This window comes from Bombyx mandarina, chromosome 28 (genome assembly GCF_030267445.1).
Source record: "Bombyx mandarina strain Sakado chromosome 28, ASM3026744v2".
NCBI classification, from domain to species: Eukaryota; Metazoa; Arthropoda; class Insecta; order Lepidoptera; family Bombycidae; genus Bombyx; species Bombyx mandarina.
This window is the reverse complement of record NC_143233.1, coordinates 2,824,966-2,835,806: the sequence shown is the minus strand read 5'-3', so window position 1 is coordinate 2,835,806 and position 10,841 is coordinate 2,824,966. Positions and strand designations below refer to the sequence as shown.

Sequence of the window (10,841 nt, the reverse complement as noted above, 5' to 3'; positions counted from 1 at the left end):
CAAGGCCATGACCACGACCCTCAGTAATGAGGAAACCGACGCAAGGAGGAGTCTTGAATTATTTGTGGAAGTCCAGAGAAGGTTTAAAAGGTAGATAAATATGAAAATGCTCGGAATTAAATAAAAATAACAATTTTGTTTTTCCTTTGATGTGTCCCCCGTCGGACGGATTCCTTTTGTTTATCTTAAGTTTATTTTATACAATAGTTTAGGTATTCTATTTATCGATTGAGGCACTACGAATTCTTCCGGGTCAGCTAGTCTACTATAAAAGTCTTTGCAGCACCTTCCGAAATCCAATCTTAAGGTGGTGGCTTCTAATACGCATGCGCACGCTACCCCAGCCAAACTGTCATGGCCGTTCAGTTCGCGTATTGATGCCGTAAAGTCGCGTGTGCATTCAAAAAATCAACAACTACACGCCACAGACACCCTCAAAACCACTCCAAGGACTAGTGTTTCAGTGTTTGTGCTATCAAAAATTGGACTAAAACGTTTCAACGGTGAAAAGATATCTGGTCGAATCCGGTTTTATCTGGATAACGCCGCTTCTAACCAACCGTGAGTAGTTTAGTGTAATTATTTCTCAAAAGTCTCCCATTTAATTGAATATTGAGGTAGTTTTTCGTACGCATGCCGTTTACGTGAGTGCGTGCGTGCGTATTACGTAGAATAAGTTAGAGCTACATGTGTTTATGTACATAAGTCGTCGTAGTAAAAATTGTTATAATGATGTTGATTTAGTAAATGTATACAATGTTACCTTAATGATGTAAGATATTGATTACGGTAAGTTATTGGGTTCAGTTTTTTTTTAAACTTTATCTAATGTACAAGATATTGAATCAGTGTTAAATGTTAACTATTAGGTATGAAGCACATGGAATATCTTCCAGTTATTAATCAGACGTTATGGGCTTAAGAACTCAATGACATGGAGAAACCTCCTTGTGTCCGTTTCTGAGGAAGAGTCTTTTCACAATTTTATTGCTTATGTAGATCTCCTTCTAAGTTCTGTTTTCAATAGGTACTGGTAGTGGGGAATTTTGTGTCATTTCACTAGCAAAGCAATCATACGCTCTTCAATTAGTTTAAAATTATTGTTAGTGCGATTCAGAATTTCCGCTGTGACGCACAGATGGCGCTTAGTTATTTTGAAAATATCCAATTGAGGTGATTCCATTAACGGTGCTTTTAGGCACCACAAGCACCGGTCACCGTCCTCGTCGAACCCGTCGCTCGCGACAAAGGGCTTGACGAGCGAACTAACCCATAGACACAGCCCACTGAGTTTCTCGCCGGATCTTCTCAGTGGGTCACGTTTCCGATCCGGTGGTAGATTCTGCGAAGCACGGCTCTTGCTAGGGTTCGTGTTAGCAACATCGTCAGGTTGAGCCCCGTGAGCTCACCTACAAACGTTAGGGTGAAGCTGAAATAGCCTCTCAAGGTTATCAGCATAGGTAGGTAAAAAAAAGTGATTTAGTTCAGTCTCTGTCTTCAAGATGCAAGAACTCAGTCACCGACCGTTGTAGACAAGATTGAAATTTTATAAATAAATAAAAATCTCGCAAAGTATGTTTGCATCAGACAGTAACATTTAAAAACTAAAAAAAAAAACAAATCACAAAACCTGACGTCAACAAATTTCTAAGAAATTATGCCTAAATAATTCTAGAATCGTCCCAAAACTTGATGCGAACAATTTCGGTTTTTTTGAACGTTTCTGAAACGGCCATTCGCCTTTAGTTTCTCTAAAAGAAAATTCTTTAATAATTCGGTGAGTAATAAATTCCATTTATTTAGACCCAACAAGCACCCCTGTTTCTTCAGTTGGCATTGTCTGGGCGCTGATGTCCGCTGTCCCTTCACTATTTGTCAAATTTATGTTATTATTTCGTAACTTTGGCCCTTTTTATATTATTTCGTAACTTTGGCCCTTTTTATTCGTTCCTTAGATTTGTGCTATCACATGTTGATTATAACCTCGGAATGTCTATAAACGGCAAATAGTCTTGTTTGCTTTCTAAAAAATCATAATCGACATAAAGTCTTGAACGCCGAAAAATTTAACTTAAGTGTGAGACACGCAAGGTCCGATATTCAATGAAGTTTCTTTTTCTATTTATGTCTATTATTCAATATTGGTAAACTGATAGATTACTTTGTACATTTTTTTTAAGTTTGAAAAGAATCAATTTTATGGCTAAGACACAAAACACTTAGGGAGGCAGCGGCCTAGTTCTGCCCCTGGTATTGCCAAAGTACATGGGCGACGGTAACCACTCACCATCAGGTGGGCCGTGTGCTCGTCGGCCTAAAAGGGCAATAAAAAACACTGTTAATGAGGTTCAAGTGATATTTAGGTAGGGACCTAAATTGTCGGCGGGGTCCTTAATTCTAATTTTAGACCACTAAACCATTTTGGTTAGGAACTTAAATTTATCTCTGGCGGCTTTTGCAGGCCGTAAGCATAATTAAAACTAGGTTTTCGTCTCGCTTTTTCATTGTCATTATACCTTATTTCGCAGGTTTCCAATAATTCACGGCTTTGATGGTTTTTTTTTATGATTGAAAGATTACTGGTGGCCCGGAGGCTTTTTCAGTTTGACCAGGACAGGTGGGCGAGCAAAGGCTCAGTCAGGAGGGGTAGGATTTGCTAACAGCTGCCTGAGCGGCTCCGAAGGAGACCTAACAACTCAAGAGCAGCTGCTTCGCGAATGAATCTACTACCGGATCTGAATCGCGACCCGCTGAGAAGATCCGACGAGAAACTCAGCGGGCTGATGCATGGGTTAGGTTCCACGTCGAACTCTTTGTCGAGTTCGACGAGTACGGTTACCGGGGTCCCTAAGCCTGCTCCTAGTGTTAGAGCTGAAGGCGTCTAATGCCAAGGTTATTGGATCTGATGGATCCGTCAACTCCAGGCTTTGATGGTTCACGGACAACTAAAATGCTATTCGTCAACATTTGAATATTTTGTTAACTGCCGTCTATTTTTCTATAATAAAATTTTCTTCAGTTTGTGGAGTTTGCGCAACATCGTAAATAATATTATGATAATAGAAAAAACGCGATATTAAACCGTAAAAACAATTTTAATTATATTTTAAGCTTTTTTTTTATCGCTTAGATGGATGGACGACCTCAAAGCCCACCTGGTGTTAAGTGGTTACTGGGGCCCATAGACATCTACAACGTAAATGCGCCACCCACCTCGAGATATAAGTTCTTAAGGTTTCAGTATAGTTACAACGGCTACCCCACCCTTCGAACCGAAACGCATTACTGCTTCACGGCGGAAATAGGCGGGGGGATGGTATGTACCCGTGCGGACTCCCAAGAGGTCCTACCACCAGTGAAAAGCTGTCAATAGAGAATTATTTTTCATTTGTATAACAAAAACTTTAAATACGCTGAAGACGTGTGCAAAGGAGACGACTAGGCTACTGATTCGTATCTAACCTCCCCACCTGAGACTCCACAATGTTTCCCGAGCGCTATGACGTCCTCTTTCGAAGAGATTTGAAGAGACTTTACTGGTGTTAGGACCTCTTGTGAGTCCGCACGGGTAGGTACCACCACCCCGCCTATTTCTGCCGTGAAGCAGTAATGCGTTTCGGTTTGTATTATTATAATATTTTTTTTCAATTTTTGTTTTTTCAATATATTTTTTAATATTGAATTGTCATCGGTCCTCGATAAATCTACAAAGTTTGAATTAAATCTGGCCGTTTAAAGTGGGTCAAAATCGCGTCTAAAGGTGTCAGTTACAAACATACAAACAAACATACAAGTGAAGCTAATATAAAGCGTGTAAAAAAAATGTCTGCCCGTAAGATGTCTGGCCCCAACTTTATATTCGATGCTAAGTCTGCAGAGGGACGACATTTTCGAAGCCTTTTCATTTTCTCGTGTCGTTTCTTTATTTCTCTCGAAAGCGCTCGTCTATGGCTCTCTTCAGATGAATCGTTTTTTTTTTCCTTCAGCACGAAAAACTCCGTATTTCTTGGAATAGAAATTTTGAATAAAAGCTTCTTGCTTATCAAGATAAGCACTTGAGTATTATATACGAAATTTCAGTAAAACCGTTGATTAAAGGTTACATTATTTTTAAAATTTGCAGCTACGTACCTTTTGACTTTCATTTATATTTCAGCATTTGCTTTTGTCAGTCGTAGTGCTTACAACGATTACAGATAGTTACACTTTTTTTTCTTATCTCATCGCCGATAGCATTATGTTATGCTATGCACATGCTACTATTATTTGGGGTTATCGTATTTCAGTCATAATAATGAAACATAGGTGACACTGACAATACTTTCTGTCGGGTAATGTCAACAACGGAACGTGTTGTCAATATGACATGACGTCAATATTATATGATAATACCTTCCGTTGTCAATATCGTGAGTGATATTGTCAACAGAGCGTGTTGTTAACATTACCGAGTTATTAAAACTAGTCGCGTGCTACCAGTCAAATGTTGATGAAAACATTCTTCTCCGAAACACTAATAATAACCAAACAAAGTTTCGACATGTACAAACATTTGTTTCAATATTAAATATATTCTGTTCGATTGTGTAATTTCTTGCCATTGTAGACGGACATTTGTCCCCACCTGGCACAACTACCGTAACTTCTGCAAAAGAGGCAGGAAAAACCATGGTGGGAAGTTTATTCCATAACTGGATGGTACGCGGCAAAATATATCGCTGGAAATGCACTTTGAATGAACGCAGTGGAATGAACTCCACTCCGATGGTGGGCCGTGTTATGGTAAAAACGAGAAGATGGGATCACTTTCAATAATCACCCTCGAAGCGTTACCCATGGATCATTGTATAAAAGACAGAGTGAATCGAAGTCTCTCCGTAGATTCAGAGGGTCCTAATGATAGAGAGAGAGAGAGAGAAAGTATTCTATATTGTACACCAAAAAACAAATAACAGTGCGATACATTAAACACAAAAAGTACAATTGGCGGTCTTATCGCTAAGAGCGATCTCTTCCAGACAACCAACAGGTGGACAAGAATCATTTGGAAGTGAACTACGCGCGGTGTACCAATCCATTGATACTCGACAATGAGATTATGGACAATCCGAACGCTCTCTTGTTTACCCGGCTCTTCGGTATAGAGTAAAATGGAAGTGGCTGGTGTTTAGAAACTGCGGTCCAGAGTCTCATCTCCTTCCCATCACAGCAACAGCAGTTCATGCAAAGCTGAACCTGAATTTTATACAGCAAAAGCCTTTGTCTCATAAGATGATATCTCACGCTAACATATTGCCAGCAAAACAGCGCTAGTTAATCTAATTCACGCTCATTTAGAAACATAGAAAAATACATACCAAATCTGTGATATGGTAATCGAAAGGCTTGTATTGTTCTATAGTTAAGGGTCGAAGTCCCGAGCGAATGTATATTACATCAACTACGTCATTCGACCACAAAATTGAATGATCAAGGAAAAATTACGGAGTTAAAGCCATCGACGGAAATCTCGGAGCATAAAACCCCTCCAGCCGGCCCAGTGCCTTTCGGAATGGGCACACTTTGCGATCTCCAACGTTGCCCTTAAAAAATACCTTTTGCATTTTCCCGCTAAGGGGCCTGGTTGCCAAATTGGCATTACAGCATGCCCCTTACATCAAAACATGCTTTGTTAGCGTAAATTGGCGTATTCAATTGCTAATTTCGAATACTTTAAATTCATTTCTATTTTGTTTAATTATGAATAAACAAGAGATGAATTGAGCTTGTGTCGAAATTACACTAAACATAGGTATCCCTATCTCTACTAATATATAAATGTGAATGTAAGTTTGTTTGTTACGCGATCATCATGAAACTTTGTACACATATTCTTGGAGGTATTAGAAGTAACATAGGATACTTTTTATTAAGAAATTTTTTTTTTTACGCAAAATTAAAAAAATTGTTTGTCAAAAAATCTCAAAATTTAGCTTCTTCAACGCCATCTACCGGTTCAGTAATGAAGTTCCAATCCTGATTGCTGTAAATGGAGTCGCGAGTAAAATTTAGCATTATGCCAAAGTAACTATTCCACGCGGACGAAGTTGCGGGCAAAAGCTAGTATAGAATATTATTCTCGTTTTATTTCGCTTATAATAAAATAACGCGACGTAGTCTGCCTGTACTTTTGACATTGAGAGTAAAGATATAAATTCTGAGAATATCGCAATCTCATACAAAGGTTTGACATTGTCAAACTGATTCTTATACGCTTCATAGAATGGATATTGGTTTGTAGCATAGGACAACGGTATTCAAGTGTCGGCTACTTAGTTAAACTACAGCTTAAAAGTAGGCAAGCTCTTCGATCAGTTGATGGTAAGTGGTTTTCGATGACGTTGCGCTAGCTGAGGAGTCGTTACCTATGGCGTTTTATTAATCGGATCAGCTAATTAAAATGTATCTTCCATGATGGTTTTAAAAAATGGCGTTATGTGACCACAATAAAAAGAGAAACGATCTCAAATAAATAAAATTTCGATTTGAATTTTTACAAATTTTGTTCAAAACACTATTGTTCGATTCGAACCCAGCGACCTCGTGGCAGCCTAGGGCTACGGAAACCAGCACGAGGTGCGCGTCGAACATGTGCCGCGATTCGCGGCGCCGTATTTACTATTTTAACAAAATATCATGCAATCACTCACCGGAACCGATGCCTTCGTCTTCTCACGCCGTATCACTTAGGGAGAAGGGTATGGGGCAGGAATGGATAAGGATTAGCGATGATACACAACTTTAGCGTAGACCGTCAATATACAGGTACCGTCCCGTTCGAGAAGCAAGACAAAGTGACAGATGTCAAATCGCGACGGCACCGTCAAATCGCGACCCGTGTTGCCGTGGTAAGAATTCAAAAACTAACGGATTGGTTTCGAACAGTCACCCGCCCGGACAGGTCCCCTACCTGTCCCTAATCAACTGGCAGCCGGGACAACGTTGTGACCGCTCGTTTGAGAACCGAGTCCCCGACCAGAACCTCTGCAGACCGAGGGGTCCCATCCTTACCGGGAAACAGATTAACAATGCGCCCCCTACGCCAACGCAGTGGCGGCAGGTTAGCATCCTTAACCAACACAAGGTCACCGACGTGAGGGGGACTGGTTCTATCCGTCCACTTAAAGCGCTGCTGGAGCAGATGTAAATACTCAAGGGACCAACGTTTCCAGAAATCTTGGGACATCTGCTGCAACATCTGGTATCGCCTCAACCGTCCAGGCTTGATATCCGAGAGGGGATACTCCGGCAACGCATTGAGTGGCTGTCCTATCAAGAAATGGCCTGGAGTTAACGACTCCAAGTCATTCGGGTCTGAACTGAGCGGGCACAACGGCCGTGAATTAAGTACCGCTTCAATTTTACAAAATACCGTAGTTAACTCCTCAAAGGTGAGCGAGGTTTGCCCTATCACGCGCATCAAGTGAGTCTTAGCCGATTTTACTACTGCCTCGAAAATTCCACCCCAGTGGGGGCATCCTGGAGGACTGAAGGTCCACCGAATACCGCGACGAGAGAGGGCCGTTTCAATATCCACCTGGTTATTGTTCAAGAAATTTACTACATCCCGCAAGTAACGGTCCGCACCTACAAAATTCGTGCCGTTATCGGAGCGTATCAATTCGGGTAAGCCTCGACGGGACACAAATCTATCCAAGCTCGCAATAAAGGCTTCAGTTGTAAGGTCGGCAACAACTTCAAGATGTACAGCTTTGGTTGAAAGGCAGACAAAGACGCACAGATAAGCCTTAATTAACCTAACATTCCGCAAACGTGAAGCCTTGATCATGAAAGGCCCAGCGAAGTCCGTACCAACTCCAGAAAACGGCCTCATCTTCTTCACTCTGTCTGGAGGCAGATCTCCCATCTGAGGCTGCATCGTAGACGCCTTAAGCCGATAACAGGGTAAACACCGGAAAAGGACGCTCCGAACCGTACGACGCCCTGACAGAATCCAAAATTCCCTCTGGAGGGATGCCAACAACGCATTGCAACCGGAATGCGAATTTGCGATGTGGCGATCCATCACCAACAGGTCAACTAACTGGCTCTTCTTGGGAAGTAAAAGAGGATGGCGCGCCGAATAAGGTAAATTTGAGTTACTTAATCTACCTCCCACTCGAATCAACCCCTGGCCGTCTACAAAGGGGCTAAGACGAGCGATAGCTCCACGAAGCTTAGGGCGCTCAGTCCTTAGCGCCTTCAATTCTGAATGAAAGCTGGTGGCTTGCACAACTTCAATTAATTTCAGCAGCGCCTTCTTCCGCTCGATGGGACACACAACAGGTGTCATATTGCGTTGAGACACCGACAAACGACAATTCCGAATAAACCTCAAAATCCAGGCGGTAACCTTAACCAGCTTGTCCAAGGAGCTATAACGGTTGATGAGCAGATCCAAATCCAACCCCTGAATCACTCCTCGATCCTCGAACTGCGCCGGTGCAGCCACGAGACCTGGAGGAACTTCTATGCGAGAGGGAGGCCACTGAGAAGCCTTCATGGTGAGCCACTGGGGACCCCACCATAACTGATGATCAACTATTTCCGATGCTAAGCATCCCCGAGAAGCGCAGTCCGCCGGATTGAGCTCACCAGGCACGTGTCTCCAGGTTAGAGGGACCTCAGAACCTTGAATCTGGGAGACACGGTTGGCCACGAAAACTTCAAGTGTATGAACCGAAGCCTTCAACCAGCACAACACTATCTGGCTGTCTGTCCAAGCATACACAGTGTTTTCTAAATCAATAACCGACCGTAAACTAGTAGCTGTATGGTTTAACAACCTAGTCAACAGAGCGGCACCAGACAACTCGAGCTTCGGAATCGTCATGCGTGTCCGAAGCGGAGCGACCTTACTCTTCGCTAACACCAACCGTATATCAACCCTTCCAGTTGAAGAAACCGTTCGCAAGTATACCGCAGCTGCGAATCCACGTTCCGAGGCATCCGAAAACCCGTGCAGAGACGCCTTGTATTTGCCCGCAGGAACCAGCTTCCGAGGTATTGACACGTGGTTAATATCAGGAAGAGACGAGAAAAAGTTCAACCAATCCTTCAATAGGTCACCAGCAATCCCCTCGTCCCATGACAGGTTAGCAGACCACAGTCGCTGCATGAAGCACTTCAAGAGAAAAGTGACAGGAGCGATCCAACCGTTTGGATCGAAGGTTCGAGCAATTGTGGAAAGCACCGTTCGCTTAGACCATACCTTTGGATTTTCCAACTCCACCCGATAGGTAAATTCGTCTTGAATCGGACGATATTGTATCCCTAGGACCGACAGCATGTTAGGGTTATCGACATTCTCGAAAAGATGGGGATCCTGTTGAAACTCCGTTGGCAAACCAGTCAACAACTCAGGACAGTTAGACAGCCATTTTCTCAACTCGTACCCGCCCCTGCTCAAAAGGCGGATCAGTTCATCCTTGCGTGATAAGGCCTCTTCGACACTGTCGGCGCCCGTACATACGTCATCGACATATAGGTCCCGTTCCAAAATGTCCGCAGCACGAGGGTAGTGCAACCGTTCCCTCACTGCCAGCTCCCGCAAAGAACGAACCGCCAAATATGGACTCGACCGCAACCCGTAAGTGTTCGTGTTCAGTTCATAAATTTTTATGGGCTCATCTGAGCTTTCACGCCAGAGAATGAGTTGATACCGCCTATCCTCCGGATGAATCACCGTTTGCCTGAACATCATACGGATGTCTGCCACGAAAACGATCTGGTGCCGGCGGAAGCTCGTCAGTATGTCTGAAATGTCCCGGTTCAGCTTTGGACCCGAATGGAGACACTGATTTAACGAGACGCCGGAGGAGGTCGTGACCGAACCGTCAAACACGACCCTAATTTTCCCGTTAGGAGTTTTCAAAACCGCATGATGAGGCAGGAAACAGTGCTCTGTAGCACTCCAATCTACCTTGGAAACCGACATGTGACCTAAGGATTCATACTCCCGCATAAACTCTACATATTTCTGCCGGAACACCGCGTCGCGCCTCATGCGTCTCTCCATTGACAAAAGTCTAGTCTCTGCTGCCTTCCTCGAACTGCCTAGCAGTGGGCGATTCGCCCGAAAAGGAAGTCTTAACAAGAACCGGCCCGAATAGAGACGACCCGTATTATTCTGGTAAAACAGCTCACATTCCTCCTCATCCGGGTTAACTCGATAAGCTGTAGGAGGTTCTTCTAGTTCCCAAAACCGTTGGACTACTTCCGAAAGCGTAGACCCGACCAGAAAATTGTCCGATTTCCTCGCAGCGACCGGCCGGAACGCAGGACCCAACAATACATGCCCCAATTTTGTGTCCATTGCAACCAAACCCTCCGCATGAAGAACGCGCTTCCCAGTCAGGAGCAGCTTCCCTAGTACATCCGCCCCAAGTAGTACGTCTACTGGCCCCGGGGTGTCAAACTTGGGGTCCGCTAGCCGTAAGTCTGAAGTCAATGACCGTATGTAACTGTTTACCTTCACCGGAGGGTGACGACCTATCACCTCAGGCATCACCAAAGCTGAGACTCTAAACTGTAAGCGAGGGTTGGGATTCGATGAGAAAATAAATGAAGTGTGACCGATCACGTCCGAAATTCTAACATTGCCCACTCCACGAATAGAATAAGAAGACTTGTAAATAGGATTGCCCAACCGTACTGCAAGGTTGCTCGACATAATACTGCCCTGTGCGCCGGAATCCAACAGAGCTCGAGCAAACACAGTGTTGCCATCCGAATCCAACACCCGAACAGAAGCGGTAGGAAGTAAAACAGCTTCTGGGGCTGGGGCAACACTGCAGTGAGCG

General features: G+C 43.6%; 2 protein-coding genes across 2 annotated transcripts in view; one reads left to right on the top strand and one right to left on the bottom strand.

Moving 5' to 3' along the window:
• The first annotated feature begins 353 nt into the window (after window positions 1-353).
• Window positions 354-10,841, top strand: part of LOC114243351 (EGF like, fibronectin type III and laminin G domains protein pikachurin) — a 145,854-nt gene continuing 135,366 nt past the window's right edge. Inside the window, exon 1 of the mRNA XM_028174807.2 lies at window positions 354-561. The gene's annotated coding sequence lies outside the window, so the exon portion shown is untranslated. The remainder of the gene's footprint in view (window positions 562-10,841) is intronic.
• LOC149499684 (uncharacterized) lies at window positions 6,956-10,711 on the bottom strand. Its single transcript, XM_089738945.1, has one exon. The coding sequence runs from the start codon at window positions 10,709-10,711 to the stop codon at window positions 6,956-6,958; it is 3,756 nt and encodes a 1,251-aa protein (XP_089595071.1).

Excerpts from the sequence above, each read along its gene's own strand:
- LOC149499684 (XM_089738945.1), bottom strand. The coding sequence starts at position 10,711 with ATGTCGAGCAACCTTGCAGTACGGTTGGGCAATCCTATTTACAAGTCT.